This window comes from Podarcis cretensis, assembly GCF_951804945.1.
Source record: "Podarcis cretensis genome assembly, chromosome: 17".
Taxonomy (NCBI): domain Eukaryota; kingdom Metazoa; phylum Chordata; class Lepidosauria; order Squamata; family Lacertidae; genus Podarcis; species Podarcis cretensis.
The window spans coordinates 28136509-28150975 of NC_137187.1; the positions used below are offsets into that span (position 1 = coordinate 28136509).

General features: G+C 43.7%; 1 protein-coding gene across 1 annotated transcript in view; it reads left to right on the forward strand.

Moving 5' to 3' along the window:
* The window catches only part of DENND4C (DENN domain containing 4C), a 92989-nt gene that overhangs the window by 14820 nt on the left and 63702 nt on the right, over window positions 1–14467 (forward strand). The window contains exons 2-4 of the mRNA XM_079959098.1: window positions 9302–9625; window positions 11376–11628; window positions 13598–13667. Of these exons, the coding sequence (XP_079815224.1) occupies window positions 9321–9625; window positions 11376–11628; window positions 13598–13667 (628 nt within the window). The 5' untranslated portion in view covers window positions 9302–9320. The remainder of the gene's footprint in view (window positions 1–9301; window positions 9626–11375; window positions 11629–13597; window positions 13668–14467) is intronic.

Consider the following 14467-nt stretch of genomic DNA (forward strand, 5'->3'; position numbering starts at 1 on the left):
GGAGAAGTAAATTTGGGAGGTGTGGTTCAAAGAACTAAAAAAATACACATTTTTACATTTGGGAATTCTCACTATGGACACAAGCAAGTTTGATTTCCATTCTCCCATCTTGCTTTACTCCTTACGGTCTTGCACCGAAATTCCAAAGGTCTAAGTCATTTTTATTCTCCTTGAATTTTATCTGTAAGATTATAAATCTATTAATAAGTGTGTGTGTGTGGGTGGGTGCAGCCTTCATGCGCAGGTGTTTTGATTGACTTAGAAACCATTCCTTATGTCTACTCAGAGGTAAGTCCCACTGTATTAAATGGGTCTTACACTCAGGCAAGCAGCTATGGAACTGCAACCTCAGCTTCAAAAATGTGGTGTATTGGCTTACAGAAATGTAAAGTAATGGATCGGGTGTTTTGAATTGTTGTGCTTCACTTTTGTAAACTTCCCTGAGTTGTTGCTTTTAACTGAAGAGTACTAGAGATTTATACTAAATAATAGTAAGTTCTGTAGACCTTGTTTTGAGGGGTTTTTTCCTAGGAAAGAAAAACATTTTAGAAAGAATGTGTCACTCTGCACAGTTTTTGTGGCTCTTGGCATTCCTAGCCTGCTTTTTGCCTGCTATAGTTGCACAGTGACATTCCAAACTTACTTATTTGTCACCCTATGATCTGAAATAGTTAAGTGGTTTAAAACAGGCTTCCTCAACCTCAGCCCTTCAGATGTTTTTGGCCTACAACTCCCATGATCCCTAGATAGCAGGACATGTGGTCAGGGATGATGGGAATTGTAGTCTCAAAACATCTGGAGGGCCAAGGTTGAGGAAGCCTGGTTTAAAACAATTTAAAAGCCCATATAAAACATTTGACTACAACTACAATCCAACAAAACAGACAAACTGGAATAAAGAATTTAAAGAGTATGGCATAAATGCCATAATCTTCATGTGGTCTCCGTTGGGCCCATGCAAATAGCGAAACATGCCTGGCACTTGGGGAATTTGATATAGTTGCCCCATAGCAGAAGTACTCTAGGAAGGCAGGGTTGTATAATGGTTAGAGTGTCAGACTAGCACCTGGGAGATCAGGATTCTAATCCTCACTCTGCCTAATAATAATAATAACAATAACAATAATAATAATTTATTTATACCCCGCCCATCTGGCTGGGTTTCCCCAGCCACTCTGGGTGGCTTCCACAAAGACCAAAAATACACTAAGATGTCACACACTATAAACTTCCCTGAACAGGGCTGCCTTCAAATGACTTCTGAATGTCAGGTAGTTGTTTATCTCTTTGACATCTGATGGGAGGGCATTCCACAGGGCAGGTGCCACTACCAAGAAGGCCCTGTGCCTGGTTCCCTGTAGCTTTGCTTCTCGCAGAGAGGGAACCTCCAGAAGGCCCTCAGAGCTGGACCTCAGTGTCTGGGCTGAACGATGGGGGTGGAGACACTCCTTCGGGTATTTTTGAATATCGTGAAGCTCCTTGACATCTGACGGGAGACGGGTGCCACCACTGAGAAGGCCCTCTGCCTGGTTCCCTGTAGCTTTGCTTCTCGCAATGAGGGAACCGCCAGAAGGCCCTCGGCACTGGACCTCAGCCCAGTGGGTGACTTTGGAGTCAATCACAGCTTCTTCGCCGACCTCACTGGGTTGCTGTAGGGATTAACTGAGGAAGGGGGCAAACCACGTCTTCCTTGGAGAAAAAAGCTGCTTTAATGGATGCAAGTGATTTGGGGAGGAAGTCAACGTTGTGCGCTTCCAAGCGTTGCATCAGGGCAAGGATTTCAGATTGCTGGATGGAATGACCCCTCCTCCCCACTGCAAACACTGCTCAGGGGGTTCTCCCAGCTTCAGGGCCAATTTTGTAGGGTGTGGGGGGTGCCTGGGGGGGGGGAGGAGGGAGGTATCTCATATGATGTCAGCAGAAGACATTGCTGGTTACTACAAACATCTAGTTAAATGCCATTGGGGGGGGGCGAACAGTTAACACTGCATCTCACTAATTGGCAGAAACCGTCAATTATAGACGACATATTTAGCCGTTTTTCTTCAGTAATTAAGATCCAAGATCCCTTTCCTGGAGGGCCTATAATTTGCGGTTGTTTTTACCAAAGCTTTGTATTAGGGCATAAAACCTCACTAACAACGCTTTAGGTTTCCCTTTTCTCAATTTCCGCCACATTGTTAATTTCCTAAGGATGCATGTGAGACTGCCATTTTTCCACCCAGGAAGTGTTGTATTTGTAAATATTGGAACTGCAGGGAAGGATAATTCGTAGATCTGTCTCAGGTGTCTCCCCTTTGTTGCCCTTTGCTATTGGAACGTTTTGGTTGCAATAGAGGTTAGATCATTTAATGAAAAAGCCGGAAAGGAACTTACTTTTTTAAAAATGCTGACTTATAAAGTCTTCGTGCCAAGATTTTCTGCTGAAACCTGTCTGACGAGTCAGTGGGGTTTGCGTACAGCACAGTCTATGGGGAAGATGAATTAAAAACCAAAAAACCTGATTGAGGTGAATCATCACACCTTAAATTTAAGAAGTGATAATTCACCTCTGTCAAGTTTGCAATTAAAAAGTAAATGCTAATGAAAATTGTGGTTCTTGTTAGGATATTTACCAGCTGTTCCGACAAATATTCGGTGTAGTCACTTTTCCCATTTCCTAGGGATAATATCGCCCTTTCCTTCAATTTCCGCTTGACACTGTGGAATCAGATACGTTCCATTTGACAGCTGTGAAAGTCATCGTTAGCTGTGAAAGTCGGTGTTACGAACATTTAGCAAGTAGTGAAATAGGATACTGCTGGTGTAAGTTGGAATTAATTTTTAAAATAAACCATTTCTTGTGTTACTGTGGCCTTTCCTACGGCTCCTCTATATTGAAGGAAGATTTTGTTTGTTTGTTATGTATGTGTTTTCCTGATAACATCCTCTAAAATAAACATTTTGGTGAATTAGTCCACTTATGTTAATAACTATTACTGTTATCTTCGTTGTTATTGTAACTTCCTCAGACTAAATTTGCTTCTGCTCTGCTGTGAGGCTACACAGATATTGTCATACCTTGGCTCCCGAACGCCTCGGGAGTCGAACATTTTGGCTTCCAAACGATCAAAAACCAGAAGTGATTGTTCCAGTTTTCAAATGTTATTTCGGAAGCTGAACATCCGACGGGCTTCCGCGGCTTCTGATTGGCTGCAGAAGCTTCCTGCAGCCAATCAGAATCCGCGCTTTGAAAGCTGAACGTTTCGGAAGTCGAAGAAACTTCCGGAATGGATTCTGTTCGACTTCCGAGGTACGACTGTATCCCCCCCCCCAAAAAAAAATACCCATTACAAAGTATCCTTTTGTTATATACTGAGACAAAACAGCTACTTAGTCTAAAAGAGAACAAGATCAGGAGGAAGACAAGGAAAGGAGAAACCTAAAGAAAGAGAAACTGAGAGAAGAAGAAAAGAAAGGGGAAAAAATAAAGAAAAGGAAGAAATAAAATAAAAGGACTTCCTGTTCTCTGTCCTGTAGCTACATATGATATTCATTCCTTAAGATCCAACCATTCTGTCTTCTATAAACCAGTATTTTGTCAATCTTCAAATCCAGATATTACAAGTTGATTTTCTCTCTCATGCAGAAAGCCCATAAGAAATTTCCAGTCGTTAATAAATGTCAACTCTGTTCTCATGTTATGGAGCAAGAGGGTAAAGTAGGGAGGAGAAGAATCAGGCCCTTTTGCCATGAGGGTAGAGAAGGAGGATTGTATCATTTCTTGAAGAATTTCCATATTGTCTGGAGTCTGCTTCTCTAGACAAGTCCAACCAGTTGCTTAATGCTAGCAGTTTTGTTGCATACTGAATTATGATAACTTGAAATATTTGGAAGCCAAGTTCTGTGGCGTAATTAAGAACATAATGCCAATTGTTAAAAATGTGTCTCTTATAGGATTTAAGGAATGTGCAGTAATGGATATTTCCAAATACTTTCTCTTTCTCTTTCTTTTTGTCATAAACACACACACACACACACACACACACACAGTGCTCACGTTGGTAGGGCGACTTGGAAGTAGCTTGTTGAGTTTGTTTTGCTTTCACTAGGAAGAAGTAATTAAGTGTAATTTAATAAGAAGCTATTATGTTTCTAAATTAATGTAAATCAAGCGTTAACCTATTTCCAGATTACAAAAGTTAGAGCAAGTGTTGTCTTAATAGGAAGTGATAGAAGAGAAGATGTCTACGTGGTGTAGAAATACCCTGGAACAAGCATTCTGAAAATTATTTGTATATGAGAAAGCAGCCTTGGTTTTGCATGCTATTCTGTTGCAGAGAAATATAACGTTAATGGAATCTGCATTTGTATTTGCTGTGAATGGACATGTTATCCGTGTTTGGAGCCATCCCAGTTCTTAGAATGTGCATTTGCTACCTCGTCGTAACTTCGCTCATCAGTTGGGCATTGGAAAGGACTGGTAGGATTGGGGTGAAACTATACTTTAAGCTCAGTGCTGCAGGAGAAATACTGCTGCTTTGGTTAAAATTAGAATATATATAAAAATAAAGTTAAGGGACCCCTGGACGGTTAAGTGCAGTCGAATTCAACTATGGGGTTGCAGCGCTCATCTTGCTTTCAGGCCGAGGGAGCCAGCGTTTGTCCACAGACAGCTTTCCGGGTCATGCGGCCAGCAGGACTAAACCGCTTCTGGCGCAACGGGACACCGTGACGGAAACCAGAGCGCATGGAAACACTGTTTACCTTCCCACAGCATCAGTACCTATTTATGTACTTGCGCTGGTGTGCTTTTGAACTGCTAGGTTGGCAGGAGCTGGAACAGAGCAATGGGAGCTCACCCCGTCGCACGGGTTCGAACTGCCAACCTTTCTATCGGCAACCCCAAGAGGCTCAGGGGTTTAGACCACAGCCCCACCCGTGTCCCTATTACTGATCAATAGACTGGGTTGTCACTGGCGTGCTTTCAAACTGCTAGGTTTGGGTGGCGCTGTGGTCTAATATATATGTATATATTATATATATATGAGAATGATATTAAACATGTTAGTGGTTATTGATGCTTTTGAATTATGGTGCTGGAGGAGACTTTTGAGAGTCCCATGGACTGCAAGAAGATCAAACCTCTCCATTCTGAAGGAAATCAGCCCTGAGTGCTCACTGGAAGGACAGATCCTGAAGCTGAGGCTCCAAGACTTTGGCCACCTCACAAGAGGAGAAGACTCCCTGGAAAAGACCCTGATGTTGGGAAAGGTGGAGGGCACAAGGAGAAGGGGACGACAGAGGACGAGATGGTTGGACAGTGTTCTCAAAGTTACGAACATGAGTATAACCAAACTGTGGGAGGCAGTGGAAGACAGGAGTGCCTGGCATGCTCTGGTCCATGGTGTCACGAAGAGTTGGACATGACTAAAGGACAACAGTTATTGAAGGACAATTCTACACAATATGAAGCAGGAGTGGCTTGTTTGTTATAATCTGATGAATGTTTGTTCCCATTTGTAGGAATCTGTGTCTCTGTGGTACTTGCCCATTTAGTTATGATATATCTGTAAATATTGCAACCGCAGTTGCATGAATCTTCCTTATCTGTGTGCCCTGTTCACTGAGAGGTTTGTTTGTGTGTACAGTGGTACCCCGCAAGATGAACGCCTCGCAAGATGGAAAACCCGCTAGACGAAAGGGTTTTCCGTTTTGGAGGCGCTTCGCAAAACGAATTTCCCTATGGGCTTGCTTCGCAAGACGAAAATGTCTTGCGAGTTCCTGCGGGTTTTCCCCCCTCCCCCCCTTTCCCTAAGCCGCTAAGCCACTTATCAGCTGATCTGCTGATAAGCCGCTTAACAGCTGATTGCTAAAAGCCGCTAAACTGCTAATAGCGCTAATCCGCTAAGGTGTCAATGGGCTTGCTAAGCAAGATGAAAAAACCGCTATACGAAGAGCCTCACAGAACGGATTAATTTCGTCTTGCGAGGCACCACTGTATGGTGCCTAAATAAAAATACCTTACTCACACATACACACGCATATGTTTCAGTTACACATAGACGAGTCAACTGGGGAGCATCCCACAGAAGAGCCTCGGCTGTGAAAGAAGAGTGATGTCTTTTCTATCAAGAATTTAGGAGCATTAACTGCTAAGGGAGATCTTTCCTGTTAAGCAGGAACAGACTTGCCCCCTGCTGCCGCCCAAATAACCCTTGGTATATCTGTTGAGGCCACCTGAGCAGAAGTACAAAGACCTGAATGGGTGCTCTTTCACGTCTTCAGAAGAAAGGGGTGCTAAAAATAAGGCTGGGAAATGTTTTAATTGTCTCTTGCTAGATGTTGGCACGATGCTTGATCGGTTAATTCTACCAGTGCTATGAACCTATTGGAGTTTTTGGTGAATAAATTGAACCTACTGGAGTTTTTGATGAATAAATTGAGAGAAGAGTTGCTGCTTTTGATGTCACACTGGAGCCAGTGTGGTTAAGAGTGGTGGACTCGTAATCTGGTGAACCGGGTTCGCTTCCCCGCTCCTCCACATGCAGCTGCTGGGTGACCTTGGGGTAGTCACACTTCTCTGAAGTCTCTCAGCCCCACTCACCTCACAGAGTGTTTGTTGTGGGGGAGGAAGGAAAAGGAGAATGTTAGCCACTTTGAGACTCCTTCAGGTAGTGATAAAGCGGGATATCAAATCCAAACTCTTGTTCTTCTTCACAAAACTTGACAGTCAGTTGTATGTTTGAATGTGGGAGGGAATCTTCAGTTTTATAACATGCTGAGTCTTTGGTGTCCCCTGGTTGTAGTGTTTTGAAAGAGAGCAATAAGCCAGTGACAACCCAGTCTGTATATCAGGAATAGGGACACGGGTGGTGCTGTAGTCTAAACCCCAGAGCCTCTTGGGGTTGCTGATAGGAAGGTTGGCGGTTCAAACCCGTGCGACAGGGTGAGCTCCCATTGCTCTGTCCTAGCTCCTGCCAACCTAGCAGTTCAAAAGCACACCAGCGCAAGTACATAAATAGGTACCACTGCTGCGGGAAGGTAAACGGCGTTTCCATGTGCTCTGGTTTCCATCACGGTGTCCCGTTGCACCAGAAGTGGTTTAGTCCTGCTGGCCACATGACCCGGAAAGCTATCTGCGAACAAACACCGGATCCCTCGGCCTGAAAGCGAGATGAGTGCCGCAACCCCATAGCCACCTTTGACTGGACTTAACCTACCAGGGGTCCTTTACCTTTCCATTACCTATAGATCAGGGCTTTCCTAGAACAGAGGCTGCTTGCATTAACAGTTCCTTTATTTGATGTGATGCTTGCTCTTCTAAATCATTGTTCAGACGAGTCCCTTCTTGCATTAGCAGTCATAGATTTGGACAAGAGCTACATAAGAGCCTCTAGCATCAATCTGATAACTTGCAGTATTACAGGGGGTTTTGAGATTAGAGGTATAGATCACGAAGAAGAGCAGCGGGGATGAATGGTAGATTTTAGGGAAGACTTATTTCTGAGAGTTTCAGATGACTCCTTTCTGAGACACCATGGATAAATCTACAAGGAATAGAATAATTCCAGATTCATTTATGTTTAAAAGTTGACAGTAGCCTCTATGCAGCATAGCAGTTTTGGGGATGGTTGGACAGGGCAAAGCGGTTAACCGCAAATCGGTTAAGAGACTTCTGGTCTCAGGCCCGAAGAACAAATTACATAAATTATTGTGCATATTTTTAATGTGGTTTTAAAACAAGTGCTGCTGCAATTTGAAGGGTTAGAAGAAGCACAAAAGGTTTCTTTCTACACACACACACATACTATTTTTCTTTTTACAATTTAGAATATTCATTTAAACAATATTAATGACTTCCCCCCTTCTCTTTTCATGGTTCATTTTGCGTAGCATAAATCCCTGCATATTTTATATAAACTAAACCATTCACTATTCCATTATTACTTCCATCAAAACTTATTTACACTGTTGGATTTATCTTAATGCTGCCAACGTTTTCAAGTGTACACAATTTTCCCCCATATATTCAGTAAACATTTCCCAATCTCCTTTAAAAGAATGTTCTGCTTATTCTCTTATTCTATAAGTTAGATCCACAAACTGCGCATATTCCATCAGTTTAAGTTGCCATTCCTCTTTGGTTTGGACCTCGCTCATTTTCCATTTTTGGGCTTAACAATACACGGGCTGCAGGTATGGCATACATAAATAACCTTTTTTGACAACAGTGGAAAGGGTTAAGAAGCCTCAGGTGTCAGAGCACAAAAGGTTTCTTAACCCTTTCCTCTGTTGTTCAACCCCCAAGCAAATATTTGCCTGTGATCTCGATTCTGAGCAAGATGGACCAATGATCTGAATTCATGTACCGTATTTTCCGCTCTATAAGACGCACCAGACCATAAGACGCAACTAGTTTTTGGAGGAGGAAAACAAGAAAAAAAATATGCTGAATCTCAGAAGCCAGAACAACAAGAGGGATCGCTACACAGCGAAAGTAGCAATCCCTCTTGCTGTTCTGGCTTCTGGGATAGCTGCGCAGCCTGCATTCGCTCCATAAGACGCACACACATTTCCCCTTACTTAAAGAGACTCTAGCATCAATCTGATAACTTAAGACTCTCTTAAAGTGAGTCTTATAGAGCAAAAAATACGGTAACTCAGCTTAATGTACAAGTTCAGGTTGATTCTTCTCTTCCTCCTCCCCCCACCTTTTTTTTTTTGTTTTGCTGACCAAAAGAGATGAAAATGCATGCTTTCAGAATATGGATTTTTTTTTTTGGGGGGGGGGAATAAAATTAAAAGAGACAGAATTCCGGCACCCTTGCTGACAGAAATCTCACCATCAACATCCTCTAGGTGAGGGGTCAGCAAACCTTTTCAGCAGGGGGCTGGTCCACTGTCCCTCAGAACTTGTGGGGGGCCAGACTATATTTTGAAGGGGGGGGGAGAACAAATTCCTATGCCCCACAAATAACCCAGAGCTGCATTTTAAATAAAAGGACACATTCTACTCATGTAAAAACACGCTGATTCCCGGACTGTCCGCGGGCTGGATTGAGAAGACGATTGGGCCGGATCCGGCCCCTGGGCCTTAGTTTGCCTACTCATGCTCTAGGTTCTTTTGGGATGGTGAACATGCCTTAAAGGTTGATTCATGTAATAAATGACTCTCCTGTTATTCTCTTACCTATGCAATTAGAAGAGACCTACCATTTTCATTCAGAATCATGTGTGCCTGGAATAATTATTACATTTTTGTTTGGTTTTTGTTTTTAAAAAGATGGTTCTTAACCTGATTTCCATTCATCATTTGCAGGAATCTCCCCAGCACAATTATGCTAGAGGATAAAGGCCCAAGAGTGGTGGACTATTTCGTAGTGGCCGGACTCACAGATACGTCAACGCTTTTGGACCAAGAAGTAAATCGCTCTGAAACAAAGTCGGTTGGCCCCAAAGCTCCCATCACAGATCTTGCTATCATCATCAAGTCAGCGGGAGAAACCGTTCCCGAGGGCTACACCTGTGTCGAAGCAACCCCCACAGCACTTCAGGCCAACCTGAACTATGGGAGTCTCAAAAGTCCGGAGCTCTTTCTGTGTTACAAGAGAAGCAGGGACAAGCCGCCTCTTACGGACATCGGGTGAGCAGTGTTGCGGTGAAAACAGAAAATAATAATAATAATTTATTATTTGTACCCCGCCCATCTGGCTGGGTTTCCCCAGCCACTCTGGGCGGCTTCCACAAAGACAAAAAATACACTAAGATGTCACACATTAAAAACTTCCCTGAACAGGGCTGCCTTAAGATGTCTTCTGAATGTCAGGTAGTTGTTTATCTCTTTGACATCTGATGGGAGGGCGTTCCACAGGGCGGGCGCCACTACCGAGAAGGCCCTCTGCCTGGCTCCCTGTAGCTTTGCTTCTCACAGTGAGGGAACCGCCAGAAGGCCCTCGGCGCTGGACCTCAGTGTCTGGGCAGAATGATGGGGTGGAAACACTCCTTCAGGTATCCTGGGCTGAGGCTGTTTAGGGCTTTAAAGGTCAACACCAACACTTTGAATTGTGCTCGGAAACGTACGCTCGGAAAAGGACCTGTTGTTGAGTTGCATCAGTGTGGGAGATAAAATTGTGGTTTTGCTTTTTAAAAAAAAATAAAAAAGACCTTCAGGATTGGAACTCTTGACAGTCTGTCCTATCCAAAAGTGTATGTGTTTGAAAGAATGCAAGTGCAGTCATACCTTGCATCCCGGACACCTTGGTACTCGGACTTTTTGGCTCCTGAACGCCGCAAAGTGAGTGTTCCGGTTTGCGAACGTTTATTGGAACCCGAACGTCCGATGGGGCTTCTGCGGCTTCCGACTGGCTGCAGGAAGCCAATCAGAATCTGCACTTTGGTGATGTGTGTTAGGTCATGATGTGTGCTAGGGCTGGGTGATATACCGTATTTTTCTCTCTATAAGATGCACTTTTCCCCTGCTAAAAAGTAAGGGGAAATGTGTGTGCGTCTTGTGCAGTGAATGCAGGGAGGAGGCTCTGTCAGCACTCCCTTTAAAGAGCCGCGTGGAGCATGTGCACAGCTCTTGGGGGCTTTTCTCGAGGAGGGAGAAGGGCTGCCCTTCCCCCACCTCCCAGAAAAGCCCCCAAGAGCCGCGCTCCCTTTAAAGAGTGCGTGGCTCTTGCTGGAGGAAAGCCAGTGGGCTTGCTTTCACTGAAGCCAGAAGGGCAAGAGGGATCAATGCAAAGCCTCCTGAGCAAAGATGGAGGAGCGCTCCCTCTTAGCTCTTAGCTCAGGATGCTTTGCGTTCCTTTCTTATTTCTTGTTTTCCTCCCCTAAAAACTAGGTGCGTCCAATCATCCGGTGCGTCTAATAGAGCAAAAAATACGGTATCATCCAAATCCTGGTGTGAAATCCATATTGTGATATCAGTTTCATCTTTCTTTTGCCTGGCAATATATAGCAAATCATAATGTGATTTTTGCATAGCACATGAGCACGCGCGCACACACACACACACACACACAAAATGTGAGGAAAACCATGAAGCCAACTCTCAATTCCTGCAGCCCCATTAACTCTGCCGGCTTAGCTCTCTGGGCAGCGAATCACAAAAACCGGTGCAGGCAAAATTACGATGTTTAGCCAGTGATCTATCACTATGTTTAAAGCCACATATCGCCCATCTCTAGTTTCTACAATGCTCTTCGCAAAAACGTCTTCACGGAAAAGCAACAGTCAGTGGGAATTCTTTCAGTATTCCTTGAGAATCATTATTTGTGCTTGAAAGGGATCCTATTGAGAAGGGTATATAATTCTATAATAGTGCACTGGCAAATAATTCCATACTGTGTGTGTGAAACGTTCCTGTGTCTGTTATTCCTTCCTGCTTGCAGAGTTTTATACGAAGGGAAGGAACGCTTGATCCCAGGCTGTGAGGTGATCCAGGCTACTCCCTACGGCCGTTGCGCGAACGTCAACAACAGTTCGGCATCTTCCCAGCGAATCTTCATCACCTTTCGGAGGGCTCCCCTGGTGCGACCCCAAAACTCCTTGGCCGTTACCGACATCTGCGTCATTGTAACCAGCAAAGGAGAAACCCCGCCTCATACGTTCTGCAAAGTCGATAAGAATTTGAATTGTGGCATGGTGAGATTAATACATTGTCGTCTGAAACTTTGGCTTTGTAATGGGGTGAGGGGGCAGAAATGCTTTGGGAGCTTGTTGCTTCTGCTAATTTTTTTTAATAATAATAATAATAATAATAATAATAAAGTATTTATTGCACTCTTACCTAGTGTACTTAACTCTGAGTACAGTTTGCGTCACTTCATTTTCCACAGCTCTGTATTTCTTCCTTCTTCCACTTCTGCTGCCAGAATCCATATCTATGAGATAGCCAACTACGCTCTCTCGCTCTCTCTCTCTTTTAAGAACAGGGTAGGAGGGAAGAGTTGAACTTTGGAAGACTGCTGGTGTTACAATGATAAAAAGTAGCTTTTACTTTTGTCATGAATAACAGCCGAGCTATTAAAGTGGAAGTGAAAGAAGTTGATTTTACTGTTGGCGTTCTTCGTTTGTGAGTTATAAGCCTGTTGCAAAAGTCCCCAGTGCCTTAAAAACAAATATATTGCTGTGTTTGTGGTGATATACATGAAAGTAAAACGCCTTTTCAAAATATTTTTTCAGATAACGCTACTGAAGTGTAGGCACAGGGTCAGTAGAATCCGGTTTAGAACATATTGGTGTGGGGTTGAATTTTAGCACTTGTCTGAGTCCCTGAAACTGTACCATACAGGACAGAGCAGAACTAGTCTTCCCTTCCCTTTTTACCACAAATATACAGATCAGGAGTGAAGCGGGAAGAGATAAAACACTATGCTGAGATACTTTACGTGTCTATTTTCATAAGCAGAGGCCGTTCTAAATAGGGTAAATTGAATGTATTGAATAGCATAGGCGAAATATGCAACATTTAAAGGTGAATATGGAAACCATGAAAGGGGAGGACAGGAAAGTCAGTTGATAAAGTAACTTATGGTTTATGTTAACATTTGCAAAGTTTTTTTCTTCGTGAAAAATTAATAAGATTTTTTTAAAAAATGAAAACCTTTACCACCCTGGTGTGGATCCAGTTAGTTTATTCTTCTTAATTTTTTTTTTTTTACCTTGTCAAATTGGTCCAAATTTCTTTTATTTTTGGAGGAACCGCTGCTTCATTGGTGGCTCCTGAGGCAGTTTGCTGTGGGTCTTGATCGCGCTGTATGTCTGCTCTTGATTTCGGAGCTCCGACGGCTCCTTCCGGAACCCGAACGTTTTCTTTCAGGCTGTTTGGAGAATGTGCTTTGCCCGTGCTCCCTTCCAGGCCCCTCACAGCGGCCAGGACAAGCGGTTTCCGCTGCCCGCCCTAGTCCGCAGCTGAACCGGAAGTCCTAAAAAGAAAAGAAAAAGTAGAGATGGTCCTCAGTGTAGAAAGAAAGTGCTAGCAGAGTGAAGGCAGCCCTGTTTAGGGACGTTTTTAATGACTGATGTTTTAATGTACTTTTAATCTTTTGTTGGAAGCCGTCCCAGCCAGATGGGTGGGGTATAAATATTATTATTATTATTATTATTATTATTATTATTATTATTATTGGTTAGATTGGTTTCAGTTAGGGCCAGGGCATTTTCAGCACTGGCCCCAACGTGGTAGAACGCTCTGAGACTAGGGCCCTGCGGGACTTGACATCTTTCTGCAGGGCCTGCAAGACAGAGCTGTTCCGCCTGGCCTTCGGTTTGGACTCGGTCTGACCCTTATGTTTCCCTTCCCTTATGGTATTAATTTATCAGCTACTTTTAAAATGAGGCTGCATTTTAAATTGTATTTTAAATTAGGTCCCGCCCCCCCGCCCCCCGTTTCCCCCTATTATGTTTTTACTCTGAATTTTATTGGTGTTAGCCGCCCTGGGCCTGGCTCTGGCTGGGGAGGGCGGGGTGTGTGTGTGTATATATATATATTGGTATGCAATTGGCTCTGGGAGGGTTTTGAAAGGCAAGGCATTCTCCCGTGATGTGTGGTGCTTTCTCTTTCTCCCACACACTGATTTTGGTGATGATCTAATTTTTGGTGCCTTCGCAGTGGGGTTCCAGTGTATACCTGTGTTACAAGAAGTCCGTTCCAGCTTCAAACTCCATTGCATACAAAGCTGGTAAGTTATTTATTTCCATATACTGCAGATAATATTAGCACTGATTTAAATTTACTTTGGGATGCAGGTGGCGCTGTGGTCTAAACCACAGAGCCAAGGGCTTGCCAATCAGAAGGTCAGCTGTTTGAATCCATGTGATGGGGTGAGCTCACATTGTTTGGTCCCTGCTCCTGCCAACCTAGCAGTTTGAAAGCATGTCAAGTGCAAGTAGATAAATAGGTACCGCTCTGGCGGGAAGGTAAACGGCATTTCCGTGAGCTGCTCTGGTTTCGCCAGAAGCGCCTTAGTCATGCTGGTCACATGACCCGGAAGCTGTCTGCGGACAAACGCTGGTTCCTTTGGCCTGTAGAGCGAGATGAGCGCGCAACCCCAGAGTCGTCCGCAACTGGACCTAACGGTCAAAGGAACCTTTACCTTAAATTTACTTTAAATTACTTTGCCGCTTACTAAATTTGCCGGCTGGGATTTCTTGATGCCAAAGAGCTTCCACTACTCCACCTTAAACACCATCCACTTCATTGAATAAAGACGTTTGATTATACATTGTTCTTTGTATTCTGCCATCCTTCCTCCACTGAACTCAGAGCAGTGTACGTGGGTTTCTCATTGCGCCCTGCCCCCTTTTATTCCTTTCATCACCTCGAGTGAAGATTTGAACCCGGGTCTTTCCAGAACACTATTCGACCCACTGGATTTCATTTCAACCGAAGCGAATTTTGCAGAATCTGCAAAATAAATGAATTAGAAATTGTAAAGCCAGAAAGGACTATGGATGGAGAAGCTTGAAAGTGTGTTCACAG